At 34.3% G+C, this 15,820-nt stretch overlaps 1 protein-coding gene across 1 annotated transcript in view; it reads right to left on the bottom strand.

Moving 5' to 3' along the window:
• The window catches only part of SMCHD1 (structural maintenance of chromosomes flexible hinge domain containing 1), a 125,506-nt gene that overhangs the window by 43,562 nt on the left and 66,124 nt on the right, over positions 1 to 15,820 (bottom strand). The window contains exons 24-29 of the mRNA XM_081802545.1: positions 15,451 to 15,585; positions 12,547 to 12,774; positions 7,715 to 7,863; positions 6,503 to 6,591; positions 5,640 to 5,758; positions 2,635 to 2,802 (exon numbers count right to left, since the gene is read on the bottom strand). Coding sequence (XP_081658671.1) covers positions 2,635 to 2,802; positions 5,640 to 5,758; positions 6,503 to 6,591; positions 7,715 to 7,863; positions 12,547 to 12,774; positions 15,451 to 15,585 — 888 coding nt within the window. The remainder of the gene's footprint in view (positions 1 to 2,634; positions 2,803 to 5,639; positions 5,759 to 6,502; positions 6,592 to 7,714; positions 7,864 to 12,546; positions 12,775 to 15,450; positions 15,586 to 15,820) is intronic.

Genomic DNA, 15,820 nt, shown 5'->3' with positions numbered 1-15,820 from the left:
TAAACCAGACTAGTAGCAGATAATCTACACTGTCTAGTTGGTTTAAAACACCTCTTGCTTTTTCCCTCCTTTATGTAAGGCTTGTGTAATTCTGGGAATTGGCCTGTTGACCTATTAATACTGAACATATCAAAGGAAACACATTGTCTAGCAAGTAACCTGATAAAGTTCCAATCTAATGTGTCAGATTTTAAAAGTTAAAAAAAAAAGAAGAGATGGGAGAGAATGGATGAGCAATAACGTAAAGCTGATTTATCATCTCTCTCTCCTATCAATGTTCCCTCTGCTTCCTCCAACCCCACTTTACTGGAGGTAGTTGGTTATCAATAATAATGTTAGGAGGGGCGCCTGGGTGGCTCAGTCGTTAAGCGTCTGCCTTTGGCTCAGGTCATGATCCCAGGGTCCTGGGATCGAGCCCCGCGTCATGATCCCAGGGTCCTGGGATCGAGCCCCGCGTCCCACTCCCTGCTCCGAGGGAAACCAGCTTCTCCCTCTCCCACTCCCCCTGCTTGTGTTCCCTCTCTCGCTGTGCCTCTTTGTCAAATAAATAAAATCTTTAAAAAAAAAAAAATAATAATGTTAGGAAGTTGCCAAGAGTGGGAAAAAAATTAATAATGTGTTTCAGACAGGACTTAATTTTTTAAAAAAAATACCCTTGAGACTAGTTTGGTTAAAATGCTTGGCCATCACAAAGTTTACAGGGCTACAGTTGCCTATATTGCGTCTGCCAAAGTTTATTAAAAGCCTGAATTTAAAAAATTGATGACAGTTTCCAAATGCAAACTTTATTGTTTGTACTTTTTTGTTTATTGCATTGCACTTTATTTCTAATCACATTAACTGTCTACCCATCAAAAAGTAACTACTTTTAAAGAATATTCTTTAATAAATAACCTGTAGCCTAAGCTCTTACAAAATTATCTCGGAAAAAGTGGAAAGAGTATCCAAAATCAAATGTTTATAAATACGAATCTGCCCTCTGCCAGGGCATTACATTAGTACTTGCATGTAATTTAATGTTTCAGGATTTGTTTCTTCATTTATAAAATAAGAATGATAATAATACATCATGTTAAGATTAAATGAGAATAGATGCGTATGTTAATGTAACATTTACATATTTTTTTCTATTTATCAGTTAGGTATTAAATCAGTTCCCCTTTTGCACTTCAGATTGTTAGGGGGAAGGTCGGTCAAGAATTAATTAGGAAATTTTAGGAATATTAGATATTCAATTATTACTTTTACAGCCTTATCTACATATAACGATATCTCTAACAGAATGAGAAATCAGTTTGTTTTAACAACTTCTGGATTTCTATGGTATCTACAAATTAATCTTCTAAGAAATTTGAGTTAAGCTATCATTTTTTACATTCCCCAACACAAAGTCATATTAAAAGATGAACATGCCAACATTTTTTCCACCTCAAAAGTAAACAATTATTTCATAACATAATAAACCAACAAATCCTTTAACATCACTGGGCACAAAGAATACATTAACTTATGTAGTATAAATGCTCCCAGATAAAAATAAATGCACTGGCTTTTCGGTAAAACTTCTCAGTCAAGACAGTATTACAGAAAAATATTTTAAAGCTCACTGTCATCACTTGTTTATCTTATTTTAAACTCACAAATCAAAAAGGGCAATTTCAAACTAAGGCACAGGTAACATAAACTTCTGTTAGAGGATCTGCTCCTTTAACATTATAATTTCATCCATTACCATGGTGATATAAACTCATTCTCCTTTAGAAAATAATGTAAGCTATCATATCAACAGGTAAAGCTCTGTTAGACCAAAACTGAATACCAAAATCTAAACGTTTTAAAAATCAGAAGTGTAAACATTTAGTAAAAACTCAATATACTTAACAGACATTTGCAAGATCAGTATTTAAGATTTAACTACCTGCATAGGAAGGCATACCAAGGTTTTTATGCATATAATTACTTGATATCTAATATGCTTTTTCAAACTCCAGAGAAAACATTTAAGACAGTAAGACAGAACAATGAAACAAAATTGGGAAAAAATAGTAACCGTTGAAACTTGGGATTCATTATGCTATTTTCACTTTTACACGTGTTTGAAAATTTCTGTAATAAATTTTTTTAAATTTTTTAAAAGATTTTATTTGACAGAGAGAAAGAGAGTGCATAAGCAGGAGGAGTGGCTGAGGGAGAGGGAGAAGCAGGCTCCCCACTGAGCAGGGAGCCAGACATGGGGCTCGATCCCAGGACCCTGGGATCATGATCTGAGCTGAAGGCAGATGCTTAAGGACTGAGCCACCCAGGTGCCCCTGTAATAAAATTTTTAAGGTGTCAATCATTCCAGTAAAATTAACATACAGTGTTGTATTAATTTCAGGTATACAACAGAGTGATTCAACAGTTCTGTACATTACATAGTACTCATCATGATGTTATTACACTATTTTTTAACAAATGAGGACACAAGTAATGAATTAAATAATGAATTATTAAGAATCATATTACTTTGTCCTTTTATTACTATTGCTATGTTATTATTTCAACAATAAAACATATCTATTCTGATCCACCGATAATCTGAAAGTAATAAGCCATATGATAGTAAATTCTTTCAAACAAGGCAGAGTTACTTACCTCCTTTAATTCTGGCCAGTCTATAAGAAGAAGTTTTGCTGGTGGTCCAGAAATTAGCTGCACTCGAATAAAGTCAGAAAATTCACGCCAAGTAAAACAAAGATCCTTATTTCCAGGAGGGCCTGGAATAAACTTGATGCCTTTTACACTTATACTTTGTGTATTTTCCTAGTGAAGAAAAGTACATCAAGAAAAGATAGGATATTATGCTTAATTTTCAAAAAGAAAAAAAAAATGTCATTTACCCATGTGCATATAGATATGCTTCTGCATAGAACAATGACAAATAACTTGCACACATACTAATACACTATGAAATTCATTTCCTTTAGAAGAGAAACTGAATTTTTTTTTTTGCGAGGGAGAGCTCTAAAAGGTTCTGGCTATGTCCTTTTACCTTATTTTTTCCTAATTTCCCTCTTATTTACATGGTCTCCTTTTTACTACCCAAACAGCAAAGCAAGTGCTTACCCAATACCCTTTGCACTTGTTCTTTCCTGATGTTTGCAAGATTCTTTACCAATCTACATGGCTTTTCTTTAGGTCTCTCATATAGGATACCATGATCAAAGGGGTCTTCTCTGACCACCCTATATAATGGCACTGTTTCCATTACCCCATTTTATTTTTTTTCTTATCACTCATTTCTTACCACTCTTCCCATTATAAGGTGATCTCCAAGAAGGTAGGGGCTTTGATTTGTTACTGCTCAATCTCTGGTTCACATCTTATTAATGGGAATCTAGCCTGTAATTTCCACAATGTGATCTAATGATAATAACTAATTCCATACTGGCAGAAGCACTTATACCATTCACATTTTAACAATTACCCTTAATAATTTTGTCATCTTAAATTTCTATGAGTACAAATCTATTCCATCAGATTTTAAAAATCAGAGTTAAAATTTCATGTTTTACATTCTCAAACAACTGTTTGCAGAATATTTTCTGTACAAAGACATTGCAAAAATAATTTAAAATTAATTTCTATCCAAACCCCAATAAGCAAAGAATTTTTCAATATTTGGAAAACAAATTAAATATTCATTAGTAAAACATACTGAAAACTGAAAATATGTAAAGTCTAACCTAGAATTCCACATTTATTAGTCAAATACCAACAGCTCTTTTGAAGACATGATTTCTTCTTTAAGTCATCTTGGAAGTTATCTCGGTTTTACTTCCAATCTTGAAAATTAAATTTGTATATGTATTTACAAATTGTAGATGATTCCAAACAGAATCAAATATAAAATTCTGAAAGGCACTCTCTAAGGTCTAATGCTGAAATTATCAAAGGAATGTACTTCAGAATGGCAGTACATTTATGTAAATGCAGAAATAATTTGAAGGGATGATGACATATTAAAACTACTTTTTATTCCCCCCCCCCGCCAAACCACTATTTTTAAAAAAATAGTTTTAAAATAAAAGGTTCCATTTTCTTTCTGTAGAGACTGGGGAAAGTGTTTGAAACTGAGTCAAGATAGTATACATCTGTTGTAAAATGACAATAGGAAGAAAGTAAGTCACCTTGGCTGAAGAATGAGCTATGGGAGGAGAAAGGTGTGAGATTATGCTTCGGTATAATACTTTAGGATATTTTAGGCCATACTGAGGAAATGGAAGTCTAAATTTATAGTTTAAAATGCTGATAGAAATGAGAATGGAAAATTGACAATGTATTTGGTCAGGTGAAACAGAGCAAAAAAAATATGATGAGAGTGGCTTGCCTGAGAATGAAAAAAAAGGATGTGGGGTCGGGAACTGAGTATGTACAACTCTTCCAAGGAGATATACTATAGAAAGAAGAGAAATAGAGCAATAGATGAACGGGGAATTAGGGCCAAAGGATGCTCTGGTTGGTATGGGAGGGGGAAGTGGTAATTTGTTTTTTAAGATGAAAGATATGACAGCATGTTAACATGCTGATAGGACCCTAACAGATGGGGAAAATTGCAAATGTAGGAAGGCAGGTTACAATTTAGGAGAAATTACTGAATGAATATGGGTGTCTATGCATAAAGTAGAGATTGTTCATGCATAACAGCAAAACATAGTTATCTTCTGATTTCGGATATACATAGGGTGAAAATAAATAATGGAAGAACCTGAAAGTCAAACACTAAACATTATCTTTGTAAAGTAAACAAAACATCATGAAAAGTTATTCAGCACTCCTAAGATATACTGAGTTGTGTCGAACATATTAGTGAGAATAGAAACTATAATAAGGAAGGGCAACAAAGAGGCTTGTGATTACTTTGTCAAGTTAAAAACTGTAATGGAGGCTCTAAAAGTAATAAGAGTTTTAAAAAAGCATTAAGTGCTCTAAATGGATTCAACTTCACTTGGCCTTAGAATTCCTCCTCTTTCATCTACTCTGGCCTGGAAGGTTCCTTGAAGGCCCAACATTCAGTCCAAACTGAAATCAGTCCAAACCGATTTTAAAGTTATGTCAGCCTAGGCAAAGAAAGTGAAAATTTCCCCAAAATTTGTCTTTGATCTCTCCAAGAAGAATACATCATATTTGCTTGCTTCTTTTAAACTGAAATAATTACACTGAGGTTCTTATTTTTCAAGCTAATCTCAATTAACTGCACAGCTACAAACCTGCCCAATTAGTTTTTTCCCCCAGCATCCTATTTAATGCAGGATGTAAGCACTACTAAATTTTACTAATTATGAAAAACTCCTTCTATATACATATTAAAATATTTATGGATAAAATGATATAATGTATGGAATTTGCTTCAAAATGATTAATAGTAAAGGTGAAAGTGACGATTATTGAGGCTGAGTGATGGGAACATGGGAATTATTTATGCTATTCTATTTTTTGTGTATGTTCAAAGTTTGTCATTACAAAACCTTTATAATGCCTTTTATGATTTTGCATTGTAAACACAAAAATCAAACTTCTTTTAGTTATTTTAGTTTTTCCCAAATTTTGTTAATTGTAAAACAATGGTATAAGCCAACTGCTATGAAAAGAAGCCATACCTGAAAGGTAGTTTTCAAATGAGAGCTATCAAGTCCAATCCCAGCAATTCCCAAGGCAGATAAAGAACTTGGTGAAAATGCCTGAATCTGATTTCCATACTGATCTGTAACTATTACAACTATATAAAAAAGGACAGCTTAAAATTAAACTGTTATCTTTTAATAAAAGATATAAACATCTATAAATACATTTATACACTTAAAATTATGCTTAGAAAACCACTAACTTTGTTCTCTTATGTATTATTTTGTAAAAAGTAATCATACTTGCTTCTTTTATAATCACCACCAAAAAAATCAATAATCTACTTAAGTACGTTTATATATTTATATTTAACATGGTGTTGATGTTAATCAGATTTTCTACCATCAAAATTTGAAGAAAATAATTTAGTATTATGTAATAGTCTAGATACAAGAAAAATAATCCATTGATTATTGATATGAATCCATTGATACATTTACTTTACTTTTAATATTAACTATTATTACTTCTAACAAAAGCCAGTTATTTTTCCATGAAACTCTTTTTGCCAAACTGATTTTTTTTCTTTCTTTTTTTTAAGATTTTATTTATTTGACAGAGAGAGCGAGAGAGCACAAGCAGGGGGAACAGTAGACCCTGAGATCATGACCTGAACCAAAGGCAGACGCTTAACCATCTGAGCTACCCAGGCGCCCGTGCCAAACTGATTTTAAAGTTGTCAGCCTAGGCAGAAAATATAGCAATCTTTTCCAACAGTGGTTTTTAAAACAATAAATGTATATAAAACCAAAGTTTCCTTTCAGATCACATATGCCAAAACACAAATGTAAGCACGTATTATAGAAGTATTTTAAAGAAAAAAGCAGACCATACTAACCTATTTCTCCTTGAAGCTCTTGGCCCATCTGTACTGTTTTTCCTCCTTTTAACTCACATTTTAGATGTTTAGGTTCATCAGGAAGTGGTCTGAAATGAGTTAACAAGTTAAAAGGCTCTAGTTATACCACTGATTGTAGAGAAAAATATGCTAAAGAGTAACATATATATATATTTAACACTCGTTTTCTAAAACTTGAATACAACAACACTCCTCCAAATACCTCAATTTATAGAACATCACACTATTAACCCAAATGGAAACCGAGAAAGACAGCTTGCAAAGAAGTGTTACATCATAGCATCTATGCTAGATTAAAAGGAATTAGGACAAGAGAATTGAGAAAGAAAAGGCAGGTAAGAATAACTCATCATCAAGAGATCTGGCTGTGGGTGGAGAGTAGTATATCTAAAAATTTTATCTCAGGGGCGTCTGGATGGCTCAGTTGGTTGAGCGACCAACTCCTGACTTCAGCTAGGGTCATGATCTCGGGATTGTGAGATCAAACCCCACATCGGGCTCTGCGCTGGGTGTGCAGACTGCTTGGGATTCTCTCTCTGCCCCTACCCCTGACTTGCGTGCATGCTCTCTCTCTCTCAAAAAAAAATTATCTCAAATATGGAGCCTGGAAATACTATAAAAATGGATGGAAGAATTCAAGTGAGAATGAGGTTACTGGAACAAGTTGAGCAAGGAACTGACGGGCCAGGATGAAAGATTTTTATATATATATTCACATAAATCTTTCCCTTTTCTTTCAGTAATACGTATTAGGTCTGTTTGGACACAGGTTTAAAAATCATCACTAGGCAATGAAAGAATTATTCCCTGTGAACACACTGACTGATCACACTCTATCTTTTATGTTTTTCACGTCTGTCATTTTACAGGCGTTTTCACTGCTGCCTGCACTAGGAGGGCTTTCCTTTAATGACAGTTCTAGTTCTCACAGATACCAGAGAGCCAGTTAAGCACAAGATATATAAAAGAATAAAATACTTAGGAATGAACTTAACCAAAGAGGTGAAAGACTGATGAATTAGTCACTCTCTCCAGTCAAGTTTTATTCCAAAGACAACATACCATATTTCACAGAAATTGCAATTATTTTCTACATTAAAAACAACTTTCACTAGTGTGCTTTGGAGAAAAGCCTTTTTGTTATCATATGCCGAATTCTGAAATACCTCAAAATATAATATGCTCACAAACCTTACTGTAAATGCACTTTCCAAAGACACATGATCATCTTGGAATGAAACCTGGCAATAACGCATATCTTTCACAGATGTTGGTACTTGTACATCAGGAAGCAGACCCTGTAGCAAGTGTTCTTTGTTAATCTCAGGAGTCCAATTAACCTAAAAGAAAAATTATATTATCTAAGAAAAATATAAAGCTTAGTCTAATGTCCTCCTACTGCCACTTATCTTACTGAAGAATCAAAGTTAAGTTATAAACTCATCTTCCCCACCTCCAAGGAAAAAGTCCCTTTATGAACACAAATGGTGGTGGTTTATATATTAGTAAGATTAAGAAGTTTCTTCCTTTCTAAAGATGCCACTGAAAAACCAGAATAAAAGAATTCAGTGAAGTGGCAGGATATACCCAGAAATTGGTAGTAATAAGTATAGAAAGTAATAAGTATAGAAAGTAATAAGTATAGAAAGAGAAATTTAAAAAGCACCATTTACAACTGCACCAAAAAGAATAAAACACGAATAAACTTGGTTGATAACTCCAGAAACCATAAAACACTAATGAAAGAAATTAAAGATGACACAAATGGAAAGATATTTCATGCCCATGAAGTGGAAGAATTCATATTGTTAAAATGTCGATAATACCCAAAGAAATGTACAGTCAATGCATTCCCTACCAAAATACCAACAGCATTTTCCACAAAACTAGAACAAATTAACACTAAAATTTGTAATGGTACCACAGAAGACCTGGAGTAGCCAAAGCAATCCTGGGAAGGAACAACAAGGCTGGAGGTATCACAATACCAGATTTTAAGACATACTACAAAGCTGAGGTAATCAAAACAGTATGGTACTGGCACAAAAATAAACACATAGATCAATGGAAGAGAATAAAGACCCCAGAAATAAACCCAATCTATGACAAAGGAGGTAAGAATATACAATGGGAAAAGATAATCTTTTCAATAAATGGTGCCGGGAAAACTGGACAGCTACATGTAAAAGAATGAAACTGGACTTTTTTTTTGAAACTGGACCATTCTCTAACATCATACACAAAAATAAACTCAAATTGGATTAAAGACCTACATGTGAGACCTGAAACCATAAAAATCCTAATAGAGAACACAGGCAGTAATTTCTCTGAAATTGGCCAAAGCAACATATTTCTAGATTTGTCTTCTAAGACCTGGGAAACAAAAGCAAAAATAAACATTGGGACTACATCAAAATAAAAAGATTTTGCATAGCAAAGGAAACCATCAACAAAGCAAAAAGACAACCTATTGAGTAAGAAAAGACACTTGCAAATGACATATCCGATAAAGGGTTAGTATCCAAAATACATAAAGAATGCATAAAAACACCAAAAAAACCCCAGTCTGATTAAAAAATGGGCACAAGACCTGAATATGTATCTCTCCAAAGAAGACACAGATGGCCAAGAGACACATGAAAAAATGTGCAACATCATTCATCATCAAAGAAATGCAAATCAAAACCACAATGAGGTATCACTCTACACTTGTCAGAATGACTAAAATAAAAAACACAAGTTATAACAAGTGTTGCCGAGCACGTGGAGAAAAAGAATCCTTGTGCAGCTGGTGGGAATGTACACTGGTGCAGCCACTGCAAAAAAACGGTATGACGGTTCCTCAAAAAATTAAACACAGAACTACCATATGATCCCATAATTCCACTGAGTATTTACCCAAAGAAAATGAAACACTAATTTGAAAAAACATATGCACCCTAGGTTTACTGCAACATTATTTACTATGCCAGGATATGGAAGCAACCTAAGTGTCCGTCAATAGACAAATGACAAGGAAAATATGGTGTATATATACAACAGAATATTACACAGCTATAAAAAAGGATGAGATTGTGCCATCTGAGACATGGATGGACCTGGAGAGTATTATACTGAGTGAAATAAAACTGAGAAAGAAAAATACCGTATGATTCCACTCATAAGTAGCATCCAAAAAAACAAAACAAAAAAATCATCCAACCAAATGAATAAACAAAAAGCAGAATCAGGGGTCTGGGTGGCTTAGTCAGTTAAGCGTCCAACTCTTGATTTCAGCTCAGGTTGTGATCTCAGGGTCGTGAGATTGAGCCTCACGTCCCACTGTATGAGCATGGAACCTGCTTAAGATTCTCTCTCCCTCTATACCCCCCACCCCACTGCTCATGTGGGCACTCTAAAAAAAATAAAATACCATACAGATCAAATCATATGATCAATTCTGGGAGGTGATATTCAAATTGTTTGTTAAAAGAAATTTATTAATATGGGCTTTGAATAAGATGTAGGTTAATGCCTATTCAGCAAGATGAGAAAACAAGTTATGTTTACTTAACTACCATTCTGGCCACCTTTTGGTCTTCATTCATTCTTGGATGCTTTTAGCTCTATTTTTTCATCTCCTGCATTCCATATATTGTTACTTGATCCCTTTTTTAAGTTGAGTATCTTACTCTATCCTACTTTTAAACTTCCAATCCTTTCTATGTAAGAATTTTTAGTTCAACTTTTTTAGCCTTCCATAGTTGTGATTCTTAAATCATTGATATTCTAATATTTTGACCCTAGTTTATGCTGTTCTAATCTTAGTTACCTTTTTATCTTTTAAACCATGTTTTATTCTTTACATATATATGTGTGTGTATATATACACTTTTTTTTTTTTTACATAATGGAAGAAGCAGAATTTACACTTTTCAAAAAGGCTTTTCTTCCCTCACTTTAGCTGTGTTATCCCTTCAATGGATTCCCAGCTCAGATAGGGTTCACTTTCTTCAATATTGGAGAATTCTCTGAAGACCACAAAATCACATTAATGATTATACATTTAACAAAAGAGTAGTATTTAATATTTTATTGCCAATAAAGAGTTGCATGTTTAAAAATCTTTGTAACCCAACAAATATATAACTACTAAATTTGAAGCAAAATATGTCAAATGCTGGTCACATGCTTAGAGAATGGCAAAAAGAAGTTATATACAGGTGGAGGCTCTCCACTCAAAGTTTCTTCTTAACCTTGATAAGAAGCTAGAATGTGGGAACCTAACTATGAGAAAGCAAGGAACCAGTTCAGAAGCCGGGTTCCTAGTACCACTTTTAAACCACTCAACTTCACATCTGCTGATATAGGTAAAAATGGCTTGCCTCCCCTTCCAAGAAGGATCAGGGTTAGGTCTCTATCAATCCTCCAGTCCCTCAATAGAGAGGGAAAAACTAAACCGGCTGGGGCAAGGAATATTTCAAGTAAGAGTTAAAAATAAGATCAGCTAAACCCTGTTGAACAAAATTCTTTTAAAATATCAGATCCTATATCTGGAAACTCCAGATGGCTACAGGATAAAATAGTACAAAGAAATAATTTCTACCTCCTGTCCCACACAGCAACTCTACAAATTTAGTTAATTGGGACCCCCTTATATAAGGGTGTGCAAATGTTGGCTTTCCAGAAAAGGGGGGATGTTTTGTCTCTAACTGACTTAAAGAACAGTGAATTTTTTAAACATTTTTTTCTCACATAAGATTTGAGTTTTTTCTCTATGGGCGTCAAGGAAAAAAGTACAGTTAGTTCTGCTATACTGCTTGGTTTGAAAATGCAAATTTGTTGCAATGCTATTAAAATATTAGGGAACAGTTTGAGTACGAAGAAATTTTACTTTTGCTAATGCACAATATCATCCATGAAAACAGTATGTGAACATGGAAAACTGTACCCAGCTAAACCAATCCATGGAAATACACAAACGACACAACTCAAACCTACCAGCCACCTTGGGTGATTATGTATATTGAGCCATATACATGGCCACATTTAGTGCAGTTTCCACAACTTCACAGTAACTCACAAGCTGCAACCTTTCCTGTACTCACTTCCACAAAGTAAACTGACATATTATTGTAGTGTTTATGGACTTCTTAATCATTTAATATGTGTTATTTTTACTATTTTTGGTGCTACTTTATTAGTTTCCTATCTTTTTTTAAATAGGTGACTGATAAAGTTTGAGTACTGTGCCTCTAATTCCCATTTTCCCCATGAGCCCTGTGATTTTTATTGCACCTTTTTATCTGGCACAGTGATTTTAAGAAATGCATGCGTTTCATTACAGAACTGACTGACCTTGAAAAGAGTAAGCACAGAATGCCAACTATTCCTTTAATCAATCATAAGAAGAGTACTAGAGAGGTCTACCTTAGGTGATAAGTATGTATTTTGATTTGGTTTTCCTAAGAGATGTTAAGTTTCTATATATAGATTCACCCTAACAAGGTACTAATGCTGAATTTAAATTACAGCAGATTGATGAGGACCATATGAAGCTACTGAGAATCTACAAAACTGTTTTCTAAGATCATGCTTTTAGAGAGTGGTATGCCAATTTCAAATGGTCAAATTAGGGACCTGTAGTTAAAACAGTAATGTTTCACCATTTGCCTTTAACAGACTTTTTGTTTAGTGCCTTCAGAACAGTTACAAATACATTGCTTTGGTAAGATGATCTTGACTGTGACTGCAGAAATACAGTTGGTCAGCAAGTGCATAATGAGAAGAGAATTCCAATCTTTGGCATTTTGTTAAGTGTCAAAATCATTTTTCTAAGTATGACTTTGTCGCATATGAATCATTCACATTTCAATCTAGAGCATGAAACGAATTCTTATTTAGCCTGGAATTTTAAATAACAATATTATTTTTCTGTGATAAGCTTCTTCTTAGAAGCTACCCTATAATACTTCTTATTCAGAGTCTTACAATCGATCATAAAATGAACAAAATTCTTCAGATAACTAATCTGAGATACTTACTTTAATTTTATCTGCTAAAGTTGATGTTATATGAATTTCTCTTTCTCCTTCGTCATACATTTGAAAAATAAGATTATGCATAATATCGCCTGCTATCCAATTAACCTCATCCTGATGTTTGATCTGGATTGCCTTTTGTCCTTCCACACTGAATATCTGTAATCTTGCAACATGGCTACTAGGAAGCAACTTAATAGTCTTCTCCACGGGTGCCACATCTTTACAACTCTAGGGAAAGAGAAAAACACAAAAATATATTGAATGACATCTGCACATTTTGAAAATTATTTTTGGGCTTTATTTATTTTTTTAAAGATTATTTATTTATTTATTTATTTGACAGAGAGAGACATAGCAAGAGAGGGCACACAAGCAGGTGGAGTGGCAGAGGGAGAAGCAGGCTTCCCGCTGAGCTGGGAGCCCGATGTGGGGCTCGATCCCAGGGCTCTGGGATCATGACCTGAGCCGAAGGCAGACGCTTAACGACTGAGCCACCCAGGCTCCCCCTATTTTTGGGCTTTAATGGTGAGTCTTCTACATTGCTTAAGGATTTACTTCCAATACTATGGAAGATCATCTTATACACGCTGTCAACGTTCATAGGTTTTGGCATTAAGAAGACACTATACTATTAATATTATACTATCAAGTTGTAAGCATAAGCCACATTCTTTTTTTCTTTTTTAAGATTTTATTTATTTATTTTGACGGAGAGAGAGAGACAGCAAGAGTGGGAACACAAGCAGGGGGAGTGGGAGAGGGAGAAGCAGGCTTCCCACAGAGCAGGGAGTCCAACCTGGGGCTTGATCCCAGGACCCTGAGATCATGACCTAAGCTGAAGGCAGACGCTTAACAACTGAGCCACCCAGGTGCCCCCATAAGCCACATACTTAAAGCCAAAAACTAGCATATTTGGATTTAAAATGATTCTCTTCCTCTTCTTTGGAATCACATGACAGATTCAGACAGATTCAGTAACTAGCATCTATTAATAAGAATAAAGATGTAAGAAATTAAGAACTTCCCATAAAATCAGAGACAAATAGTTGACATAAAATATACTATTTACACTGAAACAATACATTAGGGTAAGTGAATAAGGCTCTTTATAGCTAAATGAGGACTGTAGATGCCCTGAAAGATGAGCTGGCACATTTATAATTTATTATGGGCACGTCAATGTCCCACATATTAGTAAGGATGAGCTGTATTATACTAAATTGAATTTAAAGGCATAAAAAATTAAAACATTACATTATTTCATAATCTAGGTTATAGTGCATTCCACGGGATACACAAAATTCAAAATAAGCCTAAGCCTAAAATACCTTTACATCTATTTAGCCCATTTCTCCTTTGTTATCCAGTTGCAAACATTCCTATCTAAGCCCATCTACATGACTGATGACTTTCATAAAATTCCTACCTCACCAAATATTAGGTAAATAACCCACCCTTATTGATAAATAACCATATTGCATTTACCTGATTCAAACTCCAGTTGCTGCCTTTGGATTAACATTTTCTAACTGCGTATTTTAAGGTATACTTTGATCTTTGTCCTAATTGATCTAGATTCTCGGTCTTCCGCCTGTCACTGCTCTATAGAATTTACGTAATTCCTGATGCTCACTACTCTTTGCTTCCAAACCCAGATTCCTCCCTAACTCTAAGTCTTTCCTTCCTGAATCTTCCTGATCTTTTGCAAGAGAGTATGCTCAAAAACAAGTTGCCCACATTACTGAATTTAAAAAATGCATAACAAAAAAAAAGTGCGTAAGAGGGATTTGAAGGTTATCAATATAAGCAGCTTGATAAGAAGTGGAATGAAGTCAAGAGTCATCTCATTCTAGTGAAAAAAAATAAAAGCTGTCTTTTACCCTTTTGAAGCTCAAGGTATGTTAACTGATGTATAATTAGTAGGAAAGCATCAGTTAACCAACTGGTTAGGTTAGGTTATTCATCATCTACCATATCAATAATGGAGAAATTACATTTAAATATTTTCCTTAAGTATTTGTTGTCCCATTTTGCAATCTTAGGAGAGCAACTGCTCACAACAACTGCTTGCCCTCCTCCAGGCTGGCTTCACCTTCCACCATGATGTATTTATCCAGTAACAAGTATCCTACTAGTACGTAACCACAGAAATCTCTTTATATGAAAATACTAATCACATATTTATTTTTTAAATTATACATATAAATTGTTTATATGTCCTTCAGTGGTGGTTTACCAGACTTTCTAAGAAACAGTATAAACTATAAGAAACAAAAAAATAAAACTGAGGGCGCCTGGGTGGCTCAGATGGTTAAGCGTCTGCCTTCGGCTCAGGTCATGATCTCAGGGTCCTGGGATCGAGTCCCACATCGGGTTCCCTGCTCAGTGCAGAGCCTGCTTCTCCCTCTCCCTTCTGCCACTCCCTCTGCTTGTGCTCTTCTGTCTATCTCTCTGTCAAATAAATAAAATCTTTAAAATAAATAAATAAAACTGACATATAAATGCCACATTTTAAAAAAGATTTTATGTATTTATTTTAGAGAGTGAGAGAGACAGCATGAGTGGGAGGGGAAAAGAGAGAGAGAGAGAATCTCAAGCAGACTCCACACTGAGCATGGAGCCTGATGCGGTGCTTGATCCCAGGATCCCACAATCATGATCTGAGACAAAACTAAGAATTGGACGTTTAACCAATTGAGCCACCCAGGTGCCCCTATAAAAGGGTTAATTAAGAAAATTACTAATACAAAATGTTACTATACCATTTCATGTTGCCTTTTTTTACTTTAGCTAAAAGAACCACAGATACCTCATTTTTAAAAGTCAAATGTTACATAAAATACTATAAAGCTGTTATGAAAGATTTGTAGGAAAACAATATAAAATCAATGAATAACAACTTACAGGTATTTCAATTTTTGCTTTAAGAGTCTGGTCTTTTTTAATGTTCTGTACTTGAATTGCAGATCCTGTTAAAATACTGGTTCCAGAACTGCTACAATCTACAACGTAGATGGGAAGATTTGGAGCACCTAAGAACTTTTGAAAACATACAAAATAATTTAAGACCCCAATCAAATGTAACAAATTATTCAATAATTGTTAAATTTTCAAATAATCCACTACAGCTACTATTTCTGGCTATAAACTGGAAAAAATAAAATAGAATTCACCAATATTCTAGACAAATTCTGAATGAAGAGTAATTTTTTATAATTCTAAAATTTATGTCTTCTGAAACACCAACTTCCTCAACCACTGTTTTTTTTTTTTT

This window comes from Leptonychotes weddellii, chromosome 13 (assembly GCF_054177405.1).
Source record: "Leptonychotes weddellii isolate Sample4059 chromosome 13, ASM5417740v2, whole genome shotgun sequence".
NCBI lineage: Eukaryota > Metazoa > Chordata > Mammalia > Carnivora > Phocidae > Leptonychotes > Leptonychotes weddellii.
The sequence above is the reverse complement of the archived record's forward strand: the minus strand, read 5'-3'. Positions and strand labels throughout refer to the sequence as shown.